The sequence below is a fragment of the Bubalus bubalis genome, chromosome 5 (assembly GCF_019923935.1).
Source record: "Bubalus bubalis isolate 160015118507 breed Murrah chromosome 5, NDDB_SH_1, whole genome shotgun sequence".
Lineage (NCBI taxonomy): Eukaryota > Metazoa > Chordata > Mammalia > Artiodactyla > Bovidae > Bubalus > Bubalus bubalis.
In genome coordinates this window covers 25886236-25899677 of record NC_059161.1, presented here as the reverse complement: position 1 = coordinate 25899677, position 13442 = coordinate 25886236, and the positions used below count along the sequence as shown (strand labels likewise).

The 13442-nt window shown below is 36.4% G+C and overlaps 1 protein-coding gene across 8 annotated transcripts in view; it reads left to right on the top strand.

The window, feature by feature from the left end:
* Positions 1-13442, top strand: part of KLHL20 (kelch like family member 20) — a 68969-nt gene that overhangs the window by 42353 nt on the left and 13174 nt on the right. For all 8 annotated transcript variants that reach the window (XM_006063650.4, XM_006063652.4, XM_044942822.2 and 5 more), the window contains 5 exons: positions 2195-2353; positions 3052-3146; positions 5648-5763; positions 11873-12056; positions 12944-13087. In XM_006063650.4, the coding sequence (XP_006063712.1) occupies positions 2195-2353; positions 3052-3146; positions 5648-5763; positions 11873-12056; positions 12944-13087 (698 nt within the window). The remainder of the gene's footprint in view (positions 1-2194; positions 2354-3051; positions 3147-5647; positions 5764-11872; positions 12057-12943; positions 13088-13442) is intronic.

Here is a 13442-nt window from a genome sequence, read left to right as displayed (position 1 = left end):
CTGCTGCTGCTGCTAAGTCACTTCAGTCATTGCCCTAATGGTAGATCATTAATATCTTTGTTCATCAAAAGTATTCTTTTTACTCTTAATACCAAAAAATATTTTCTCACACAGATGTTTTTGTCTTCTTGTCCTCTAAGGTTTCCATTAAGTGACTCATTAATATCAGAGTAGTTTATTCATAAACTTTAAACATGGTGATCCTTGATATTTATATAATATTTGTTTTATAATCACTAAATTGGGGGAAATTTTTATACTCTGACAAGATCCTAAAAGAATGTTAAGGAACTTCACAAAGATATCTTTAGTAAAGAAATCAGACTGAAGAAAAATTAAGAAGAAACATACAACCTTGCTAAAGTTTTGCATGCTGAAGGTCAGCATACTTCATCTGGAACTAGGCCCCAAATCTGGCCCTTAACTTTACACCCCCCAACATAAGTCTGCCAGACAAAATACAGGGTGCCCAGTTGAATTTATTCCAGATGAACAAGTAGTTTTTAGTATAATCATGCCATATATTATTTGCTAAATCCAATAATACTGCTACAGAGGATACAGTGCAGGCATTCTAACTACTAAGTGACCTGGCTAAGCAACTTCATGTAAAATTTAAAGGTTTCCAATTTCATTTCCTGAGCCCCAGAGGGTCTCTTGCTCAGATGATATGAAGACTTGTGCCATAAAAATTGAAGTGCTCTTTAGTATTTTCTACTATAAGTACAGCTGACTTTTTATGGCCCTTAACTGTTTTGAGATTTGTATTTTTTTCTGATGTCCTTGGGAAAATATTCTTAACCAAGTAGTCAACTTGTTATGGCTTATCTCAAATCCTGCTAAATATTCTGATTTTTTTCATGAGCATGTAAATAGCCCTGTCCTGAGAGAATATAGCATATGCATCAGAGGTTGCATGGTGGGAATTCAAGCTCTTAAACTATATCCTTCCTACACTAATAGACGTCACAGGCAGAACAATGTTCCGAATGAGACAGAAGCCCCGTGAAGTGTAGCAGTGACTGTTTGCATTGCACCCTGTCCCTTTTACTCTACATACAATCTTGACAAGATTTACAAGATTGGGGGATTTGTGGCTGAACTGCACAATCAGATAACATCCTTGTTGCCATTTCATCTGCATTCTGACAGTTCTTCAAATCTTGGATACAGATAAATTATATGTGTTTATAGTTTCATATATACATATGAGAATATGAATATATCTGAGTGGTGCAGTCCTCAGAGGGGTTTTCTTGGGTCTAATGGCTTATATCATTGTGTTATTCTTGCTTATAGACATGCTGCCACCCTCATTCTTTTTTCAAACTGGCCCCTTGGTGTTTCTGTCCTAGACATTGCCCTTTCAGCAACTAACCTTCCTCTGAAAGTTTTCCCTGATTTTTTTATATGCCTCTTAATTTCTGGAGTTATAATTTGGTATAGTTTATATTTTGAATATAAATTTTCCTCTTGATACTTCATACTGAGGGAAAAAAAGCATCATTTTTTTCTTAAATTGTCTAAATCACAAATTACTATTTTTCCTAAATTTTAATTGTGCCATCTGTATTCTCCTATGTTCCCTCTTTTAAAAATGAATAAGCTTTATTTTTTAGAGTAGTTTTAGGGTCACAGGAAAATTGAGCAACTGTACTTGAGAAAGTACAGTTCCCATATACTCTCTCCACACACGCATGTTGTTTAGTCGCTAAGCATGACCAACTCTTTGTGACCCCATGGACTGCAGCACACCAGGCTTTCCTGTCCTTCACTGTCTCCTGGAGTTTGCTCAATTCATGTCCATTTAGTAAGTGACACATATAACCTCTCCCAATAGCAACATCCTGCACCAGAGAAATATGTTTGTTACAACTAATGAACCTGCATTGACATGCTAGCATCCAAAGTCCATGACTTACATTATGGTTCACTCTTGGTATTGTACATTCTATGAGTTTTGACATGTGTCCACCACTGTAGTATCATACAGGATAGTCTCATTGTTCTAAAAACCTTCTGTGCTCTACCTATCTTTTTTTCTTTTTAACCTTTTCTTGTCCTCTGGTACTATATTGAACTTCATCTCCATTGTGAAATAAAGCTTTGCCCTACAACCCTGAAGGAAAATATTGAAACAGTCAAATCTGATCACAGGGTGTTTTCCCTTTTATTCTTACCTAACTTCAAACAGGTGATGGAAAGTGAAGAGTTCATGTTGCTTCCAGCCAATCAACTCATTGATATAATATCTAGTGATGAACTAAATGTTCGCAGTGAAGAACAGGTGTTCAATGCAGTGATGGCCTGGGTTAAATACAGTATTCAAGAAAGACGTCCTCAGTTACCCCAGGTATGCAGGGAAATGCTTCTTTAAGTAACTGTTTTGTACTGGATAAAATAATACATATTTGATTTGCAAAAAACAGTTATCACTGTCATTCGTATTAGACTTTAAGAAAGACCATCTCTTTCCAAATAACCAAGGAGATTAAGTGTTAAGCATTTTAAGTGTTTATCATTATGAACTTTTTGCTCCTTTGCTTCCTCTGTTTTGCATCAACTCTAGGTTTGGGCTGTAGCATAAATCAGAACCTAAAGGGTACATAATGAACAAAAGAAAACAAGGATGGCTGTTATCATGTCTCCCTTCTCTATGATTTGGAAATCCCACCACAGTTTGAAGAGTAAAGGAATGATATGGGTCATAAGTGGTCACTAAATGACATGTTTGATGTTCTTGTTATTATGATTACAGTCCTTAGCAATTTGATAGTATATTCTTCTAGATTGTTATTCAAAGAGCTTATACTGCTGAAAGCATAAAGAAGCATGCTAAAGTGATACTGACTGTTCAATTACTGAACTGGTGGTTGGAATAAATTTAGTTTTGCATTTATGCCTTCTACCCTCATTATTTATTAGATCAATTAATTAATCCAATTAGATCGCAAAACAGTTGGAAACACAATCGGGGAGCATGAGTTATATATTTTCTTAAATACCTTACAGATGGCGTTTGTGCCTCTAATAGTGTCTATTATCTCATAGGTGCTGCAGCATGTGCGCTTGCCTTTGCTTAGTCCCAAGTTCCTGGTGGGCACTGTAGGCTCTGATCCCCTCATCAAAAGTGATGAAGAATGCAGGTATGAATGGTCCTGGATGGGAAAAATCGACAACTAAACATTCTTGTTCTCTCCTAATTTCCTTATTTGTATTGCTTCCTAAATATTATATTTTTTAGTGGTGTAATCAAGGCAGTATTTAACAGATTTTTCTTCTGGGCCAGAGTCAAGAGGAGATGGAAGAAGAGAAGACTGAATTTCCAGTATTCCATTCCATTAGTTAGTTTTTTTTTTTTATGTGTGATATTTATTCATGTACAAGTGGCAATAAAGAGGTAGATTTCTAAGATTTCGTGCAAGCTTGAGTTTGAAGAGACAATTCTCTGCTAGTATATCTTTTCTTGAGATAAGTTAAATAATGTTGTTGACTCCATCATAAAAGTGTGCAGAAGCACTTTTTCATTCCATCACATATGCCTTGTTAGGAATAGGACCAGCCTTGCTTTCTGAGTTTGTAGACAGAGTTAAAGGTCTGCTACACCCTTAAAGCAGCTGTGGAAAGATTTCCACTAGAGTTTGATGGCACAGTTTCATAAATTTTTTTTGATTGAAAGAAATTCTAAATGTTTTTACAAGACAAAACATTTATTTTATTGGTCTGTCTCTGAACTACAGTGTATATAAAATTTAATAAACTACTTTTCCATTTGACAGATTTTATGGTTTATTTTCAAATATGAAACCTCATGGTGTTTTTAACCATTTCTTCCCAGAAATGGGAAGTCAGAACTCTCTTTAAACTACACAAACCTTTGGATCTCCCTTAGTGACTAAAGAAACTTGTTCCAGAATCAGGGATCTCTAAAGCAGAGATAGAACATAATAGATTCATTTGCATTTCTTCAATAATTTGAAGCCTGTTCCCTTAACAGGAGGTGTTAGAGAGGGTTTTTATGTGTTTACCTTTTAAACTTAAAGAGAAATGGTAATTAATTCCCCTGAATACTCACAAAGTTACTTTTAAAAGAAGCCTGTTCCTACATAGAGAAGGAACTTAAAGGTTGTTGGGGGTGGGAGGAGGGGAAGAGATGGAGGTTTGGAATGGACATGTATACCCTGCTATATTTAAAATGGATAACCAACAGGACCTACTGTATAGCTGAGTCCCTTTGCTGTTCACCTGAAATTATCACCACATTGTTAACTGGCTACACCCCAATACAAAATAAAAAGTTTTAAAAAAGGAAGCAGCCTGTTCCTTTTATCATGACCTTATTATTTACTAGCTGTGTGACCTTATTCAAGTTACTTGAACCTGTTTCTGGTACAGTTCCTTTATTTATAAAACAGTACCTATTCCATAGGGCTGTTGTGGAGAATAAATGAGTTAATATGTATTAAGCCCCTGTTATTCTTGTTACTATTAATTTTGTGTTTGCCCCTAAGTATTAGCTCTATAATATTCTTTCTAGGAACGCTTGAACAACTTAATTAAAAACCAGCAAGAAGGAGATCACAGTCTTTTGTATTTAGCTGAGGAAGCTAGAATAAGTTCTTGGTCATCAGGTTGGGATTTTGAGGGGGGTTGTTTTTATTTTTAGCATAAATTTGGAAGAGGCCTTAGCAAAATCATATACTGGATGTACATCATTGGGTCACGCCTGGCACTGGTCCAGCAGAAATAAATTACTTGTAATATAAATAGAGAAATGGAAATATAGTGTAATTTAGGAAGCACTTTCACTTTCAGAGTTGAGAAAGAACAGAGTAACAGATTGAATTTGTATAGTCAGATACTGAATCACTCAAAGGACTCAAGTGAAGTAAGTACATTAATAGTTTAAGTTAGGATACTTTATTTAACAAGTGTAATTACTAGGTTCTTCTCATAAAGTACCTTCATAGAAAAAGACAAAACTGTTCATCCTCAGTAGATTTATTGAAAGTGAACTACTCATACAGTCCCAAATAGAAAATTAATATTCAATGATAGTAGGGTATTTCTTTTTAGCAATCCAAATTTTGACCTAGTTTTATTACTTAAATTAATCTAGCAAATATCTAGAGTTGTGGCTGATGTGCTCCTTTGCCAGTATCCTGCAAAAGCCAATCAAATTCACTAGAAGGCAGTAACTATGCAGACGGGTAATTAAGCTGTAATTTTTAGTTTCCCATAAGTCATTGTTAGTCTCAAGTATGTTGAGTTTTAGACTACTTTGCAGTAAGAGATGAAGTCATGATGGAAATACCAGTCAATTCACAATTCCTAGTGTGACTGGCATCACTGCTGTCATGTTTGTGACCTTTATAATACTGGCTGGCGGGATTTCCCTGACAGTCCAGTGGTTAAGACTCCAGGCTGCCAGTGCAGGGTACACGGGTTCAATCTCTGAGATCCCACATGCCATGTGCCCAAAAAAATAAATAACTAGCCTAAATTAAGAAAAGTGCTAGCTGGCATTCATGATTTGGTTTGATTTATGCTGCTCCCCTTTGCCATCTTACATATGCCTTAACCATATTGGGATTTGACTAACAATATTATTTAGACATTTGGAATAAAGGCAGAATTTTTTTCACAGAGACTTGGTAGATGAGGCTAAAAACTATCTCCTATTGCCTCAAGAACGACCATTAATGCAAGGACCAAGGACAAGACCACGGAAACCTATTCGATGTGGAGAAGTACTCTTTGCAGGTTTGGATCTTAATATACTGTGGCTAAACTGAATATTTTCCACATGAGAAATTGTCATTTGAGCAGTCCTTTGGACAGTTGTGATATCCACTGTCATAAGAAATACATAATGACTTACCATGGGGACTTCCCTGGCGGTCCAGGGGTTAAGACTCCACACTTATACTGCAGCAGGCACAGGTTCAATCCCTGGTTGGAGAATTAAGCTTCTGCATGCCACACAGTGTGTGGCTAAGAAATAAATTTAAAAAATTTTTTTAATGTTAAAAAAAATGTACACCCCTTTTGGAAACAAAAAATAATTTATGTATCTTGCCTCTTAACTCATGATCCAACACTTGTACTTTCGAAAGAATGCTGTATTTTTATATAACCTAAAAATGTCATGCAGTGGATGTTTTGTTATAATAAATCATATGCATGACTTTATATTCCAGTATGCAAGTCACCTCATAAGTACATGGAACTGTCAAAAAACATTGTCTTACATCAGACAATTACACTCTTTTGTAGCTCTCCTGAGCTAGATTGAGCCCAAGACATCATGTTGTATCATTCTGCTGCTGCCCTCTGCCCCTAAATATCTGAGAACTTTCAATCTTAGATGTTTTACTTCTATCCACATAAATTCAGCTCCCTTAGTCACTTGAATAACAACTCTCACAATGTTTGGTAAAACATTTTCTCACTAGTTCTGTCTCAGTCCACTCAGACTGCTATAATAGAAAAGCATATACTGGGTGGCTTACAAACAGTAGAAATTTATTTATTTCATATAGTTCTGGAGGCTGGGAAGTATTTTGGTGTCTCTTGAGGGCCCGCTTCATTCTTCATAGACTCCATCTTTTCATCTTTTGTTATGTCCTCAGGTAGAGAAAGAGGCACAGGATCTCTGTGAAGTCTCTTTTATAAAAGCACTAATTCCATTCATGAGGACAGAGTACGTCCCTAAAGCCTCACCACCTGATACTACCACATTGAGGATTAGATTTCAATATATAAATTTCGGAGGGACACATTCAATCTATAGCAAATTCTTTCTCTTCAGTTTTTCTTTTCAAATCCTGATTCATGGAGAAAATGCAACCTATGGTAATCTTTTTATTTATGGTTCCCACATTTCAGAATTCCATTACTCTTAAATATAGGCTTCCTGGGATTCTGTTTGATGTGTGAAGTGTTCTGTCACTTTTCATCAGGAAATCCCGTAGAATCACTGGGTCATAGTATCCTTTCCCATCAACCTAACCAGTTGCCTATCTTTTCCCCTTCGGTTTTATTTTCTCTTGGCATGTGGGAATATATTTTCCCTTACATTTTTAGAGGAAAAGTTTGACAATTTATGTTTAATTTCTCCTTTTTAAATTTTTTCATCTCAAGTTCTTCACATAGAGTATTGCTGTATTTCTTCAAGAAGAAAATGGATGCCAAGTTTTCTTTTTCTCTCTAATCTTCATCAGGCTTTTTTTTCTCTCTTTTGAAAGCATTCCTTCATTCTTGTTTTAGATTTCAAACTCAATTATTAATTTATCATGTACTGAATTCTCCTATACTCCTAGTATCCTAATGCCTCTGTTCATTGTTATTAGCAAATTTATTTCTATTATCATTCTTATTTATTCCTATGACTTTCATTCCTATATATGCATGCTCAGGTATGTATTCACATACTCATATAGGTTTACACAGACACTTGCTTGCATGCTCACATCTATATACGTCTGCCTCTTCACTCCCACATAGCATCTATAGTTGCCGTTAGTTGGTGAATAAATTATTGCCAGATCTGGTTAAGTTCCCAGGGAAATCTTTATAACATTAGTTTAGCTTTGTTGGTTAAACTAGATAAATTATATTGTTAAAGGTCTTTTATTTATAAAAGCAGTTTGTTGTGCCAGCTCCCTGTACATATAAGAATGCTATAAACATCAGAGTTTCTGTTTCCCCAATTGTGAAAGTTGGTTGTCTACTTTTTTTTTAATTAGAAGGATGCAAGACCTAATTATTTGATACCTGTGGTTTATTTTCATGATATCAGATTGGTTTCAGGAATTCTAGTAGTAGGGCCATCTTTGTGGAGGTATATACATTGTTATCAAGATCTATTAAATATTTTACCTGGCTGTTATAGTACCTGAAGTAGGGATAACAATATACTACTGCTCCATGAGCCTCAGAACATTCTGGCAGAGATTAACAACTAGATTAAGGAAGAGGGGAGGATAATGGAAACTCAGGGGAAAGTGGAACAGAAGAGAACCCCTATATGATCAAAACCTAGAGGCTAAACCAAATAGGTGTATGGGAAGTATATTTCACATCTAGGGTTCTTTCTGGATTCAGTGGTGGGAAGGTACCAATCCAGTGGAACTAGACAAGGTACACCTTTGGGGATGCTGAGAGAAAATAATGTAGCTCTATTAAATACAGATTTAAACTTGACTTCACCCTGGTAGGCTGCAGTCCATGGGGTCACAAAGAGTCAGACATGACTGAGCAACTTAATTTTCTTTCTTTCTTTTGTTCTTTCTTTCTTTCACTTGGATTATTCAACAACTGCCATCTTTATCCTGCTGGTTCCCACCATTTTCTTCCAATGTGGCATGATTATAAATTGTCAGGTGCCGTGTTTTCAGTGTGTAACCATCTTCACTAAAATCTCATTCGCCTCTTTTGATTGTATAATGGTATTAATGAATCACACTTTGCCTTCTTTAGAAGCCATTTAAATTGGATCAATTTTCTGATCTCAAACTCTTGCTAGTAATCTCATAATTTCATATTGCTGATTGGGTATCTGATTCCTCCACTATATTGTTATTACTTCAGAGCAAGGACCAGTTCTTATTTATCTTTGTAGTTTCTAGATTGTATAGCAATCTTGTCAGAACAGACACTAAATAAAGATTAATTGCATGCTGTTGATCCTGCTGAACACTAGTGAGAAATTAGCATTGACCCATCATAATGAATAGAAAAGTAAAATTTGGAAAGAATAATGGATTGTTAATGTCACTTTGTAAATGAAAGATTTATTTTTGAGTAACATTTTCTTTTTCTGAACATAGAAGTGAATACACGTGCAATATGGTGGCTCAGCTGCTAAAGAATCTGCCTGCCATGCAGGAGACCTAGGTTAGATCCCTGGATTGGGAAGATCCCCTGGAGAAGGGAATGGCTACTCACTCCAGTATTCTGGCCTGGAGAATACCATGGACTGTATAGCCCATGGGGTCACAAAGAGTCAGACATGACTGAGCAACTTTCACTCACTCACACATGCAATATAGAAATTGATTAACAGAAAAATGTAAAGAATAAAAGTTAAAACATCTATCACTTCTTTACACTATCAAGGTTTCTATTTTCATTTGTAGAGAAAAGCCATTAGGCCTTTTCTAATGGCTGATCTTTTCTAATGGCTTTTCTCTACAACTGGTATTGGTTTTCCCTGCTTTCTTAGTCTCTTTATGCCAGATCTGACCTTTGTTCTTGAGTCATACTATTACACTGATATTTTAGATCTTGACTCATCTGTCTCTACTTAAAACTTAATCCTTATTCTTTGATTATTATTGCAATTTTGTTTACATTATCTTTGGAATGCAAATTACCAGTTCTCACTTAACTTTGGAAAATTTAGTCTTCCTTTCTTCATCCTGGAAGCCTAAGATCAAATCTATAACCTCAGTAGTTTTTTTACTCAGAAGCATTTACTCCTATTGATGTCTTCTGGCTTTTCCTCTTGTTTTCCATTAGGTTTCTTGATGCCTCTCAATTCTGTGTTTCTGTTTTTTTTTTTTTTTTTTTTTTTAGTGTTCACAGTTCTTTGATCTTTATCGCAGGTACTTTATGAAAGTTGCCTACTTTAAGGTAACACTTTTTGACCACATCTGTCTTTGAAGTAATTTTTTTTTAGAGTCAGCATCTCACACATATAAAACTATATGTCCCCTTTTCAGCAATATTTTTCCTTAAGTACATCACTTCACACAAATTGATAATTCTCACAGCAGAAACTGTGCATACACTTTATCTTGCTAAATACCATGTGCATGTATGTGTGCTCAGTCACTCAGTCATGTCCAACTCTGTGCAGCCTTATGGATGGTAGCCCATCAGACTCCTCTGTCCTTGGAATTTTCCAGGCAAGAATACTGGAGTGGGTTGCTGTTTCCTCCAACGGATCTTCCATACCCAGGGATCGAACCCCACATCTCCTATACTGGCAGGCGGATTCTTTACCACTGAGCCACCTGGGATGCCCCACGCACAGTGTGCTTGACTTCTAATAATAACTTAGTTCAGTCCCAGTTATTGCACTCACCTGCTGCTTTGGAAATTATAATTCACATAAAATTGCCATGAGGCAGTGGAATTGAACAGCTCTTTCCTTTTCTTGTTTCCCCAGGTCACAAGAAAGGTATAAATTTGATTTCTTAATGGCTTATCTTTTTTTCCCTTTTGTATCAAAGAACACAGTTTATGAAGTGATATTAACTTCATTTGCAGCCATGAAATCCAATAAAAAGCTGGTTTCAATGGCTTTCATTATAAAATTGTGCCTGAGTTTTAATAATTAGGTTGTTTGATTTGTCTCAGGTGCTTATAACCCTCATATTTGCAGCCAAATCTTATGTTAGAAGTGAAGGTGCTTTCTCTGATATTGAAACTCCAGGCATATATCCCAGAACAGAATTCAAATTGAAGCAAACTGATATATACAAAACTTACTGTGACTTAGTTGAATACTTAGTATTAGTTGAATATCCTAATTTATTTTATTTTTTTAAATTTTATTTTATTTTTAAACTTTACATAATTGTATTAGTTTTGCCAAATATCAAAATGAATCCGCCACAGGTATACATGTGTTCCCCACCCTGAACCCTCCTCCCTCCTCCCTCCCCATACCATCCCTCTGGGTTGTCCCAGTCCACTTGCCCCAAGCATCCAGTATCGTGCATCAAACCTGGACTGGCAATATCCTAATTTAAATGAAACCATAATAAAATGTATACAACATATTGAGATTTGAAATAAGGAAGTGAGTTTTCAAATCCAGCAGAAGATGGTTAGAGACATTCTCATTTTATTCTGGCTCAGGAAGTTATTGCAGAGAAGGCAATGGCACCCCACTCCAGTACTGTTGCCTGGAAAATCCCATGGACAGAGGGGCCTGGTATGCTGCAATCCATGGGGTCGCTAGGAGTTGGACATGACTGAGTGACTTCACTTTATTTTTTCACTTTCAAGCATTGGAGAAGGAAATGGCAACCCACTCCAGTGTTCTTGCCTGGAGAATCCCAGGGACAGGGGAGTCTGGTGAGCTGCCATCTATGGGGTCGCACAGAGTCAGACACGACTGAAGCGACTTAGTAGCAGCAGTAGCAGCAGCAGCAGGAAGTTAGAGACCTCCTTGAAACCATTAGTTTTCAAATGTTTTGAAGTTAAGTTATCTTTAGACCTCACCCTCTATGCTCCAGAATCTAGCTCTTATTTTAGATTGAAATAGAGATGATTTTAAAGAATAACAAATTAAAATTTTCTGCTATAATTAGTTTTATTTTTTTTTCAGGGAGCACTCAGAGCTTTACTGAACTCTGTTTGAACCTTTTATTCTGAGTGTTACTTTTGAAAAATTTATTCAAAATGTTTTCTGATCTTAAATGTCATGTTGGATATTGTAGAATTCAATACAGACCAGATAAACAGAAAGCAAATATTTTGAAATATGTCATAAGAATTTGTATTATTTTTAGTCACAAGACAGTCTATAAAGAGATCATGAGTAGATGAGCCAAAAATCCCTCCCCAAAAAGAATAAGATTAAGGTAATCCCAGTGGAATAAGCAAAAATCATAATTTATATTTTAACTTGCTTCTAGAGGCATCTGGCAAGTCCAAGCATTAGCTAGCTAGCTAAAGTCGCTCAGTCATGTCCAACTCTTTGCGACCCCATGGACTGTAGCCCATCAGGTTCCTCCGTCCATGGGATTTTCCAGGCAAGAGTGCTGGAGTGTTCAAGCATTAGGGCTGTTTAATGGTTAGCAGTGAGTGATATGCTTTAGGACAGATATTCTCCTGACCGTTTCTGTTACTTCCCCAGTTGGTGGTTGGTGCAGTGGAGATGCCATTTCTAGTGTTGAACGATATGATCCACAGACTAATGAATGGCGAATGGTGGCTTCAATGAGCAAAAGGCGATGTGGAGTTGGAGTCAGTGTTCTTGATGACCTGTTATATGCAGTAGGAGGCCATGATGGATCCTCTTATCTCAACAGTGTTGAAAGGTAAGGTCAATTTGAATTTTTTTCTCTACTATCCATATTGTTTTGTTTGAGATACTAATTAGAAACTGATGTAACTTGTTGATTTAGTTTTGTGTCTGTGGCACTAGTTGGCAGCCTAAACCACTTACTGTAACAAATAAGTCCTTTATGATCTGACCTCCACTTATTTTTCCAGTCTGTCTTCCTCAGCACACCACTATTTCTTAAACACTCTAGTGCAGACCCACCAAATTGCTTGCAGTTCCTGGACATGCTATCCCCTTTTGTCCTTTTTGCCTATATGTTTGCATGCCGTTCTCCCCTGGAATCTCTCTTAAAGATTCAAGGGTTACTTATTATATAAAGCCTTGTCTGGCACCATGCAGACTAGTTAATTACTCAGTCCTCTGATCTTTCACAAGTATTTTGAATATACTTATACATGTCACATTGGCTATAATTGTTAAAATATCTTCTCCCATATCTATCACAATGCCTGGCACACTGGAAACATACAATAATTGATTTTTTAATAACTTCTAGCTTCTTGTCACCTACCCTTTTTCATTCAGCCATGTTCCTGCTGCTGCTGCTGCTGCTAAGTTGCTTCAGTCGTGTCCAACTCTGTGCAACCCCATAGATGGCAGCCCACCAATACTTATGAAATACATCTATGAAACATTTCAGTGTATCAAGATCTAGAGATACAGATTCTGTAGTTGAAAATAACATGAACGTCAGAAGAATCAGTGCCATAGAAGTTAAAAAAAAACACACACTTAAAAACAAATTGAATTAAATAGGGTGGAAATGATTAAATATTAACTATATCATATGTCACCGCATTTATAAGCCTAGCCACATTTTCTTTGTGTAACACAGACCCTGTCTTGATGTGTTCTCCATAGGTACGACCCCAAAACAAACCAGTGGAGCAGCGATGTGGCTCCCACAAGCACCTGCAGGACAAGTGTAGGTGTGGCTGTGCTTGGCGGCTTTCTCTATGCTGTGGGTGGCCAGGATGGCGTGTCCTGCCTCAACATTGTTGAAAGGTGAATGTTTTAACTCATTTTCAGTTTTTTTTTTAAAGAATATAGAGGGCTTTTTTAAAGGAATAATTTAGAACACTAGAAATTCACTATCCAGTAGATTTCCCATGAGCTGTGAGGAAAAGGTTTTCAGTTAACCGTATAGTCTAGGAAGATGAAAGATATAACCCAGTTTTTAAACTTATATGTTATATAGGCTGAGCCTAACATTGAAATGTTGGAATCATACTTTAAATTACATTTTATGTATGATATCAAGCATACCACTTCTGAAATCTGTTCTGATTTTTTCCCCCAATATTTAGAATGACTTTCCTCAGAGTTCCTTCAGGAAAATGATTAATTCTTGGTGCAGCAT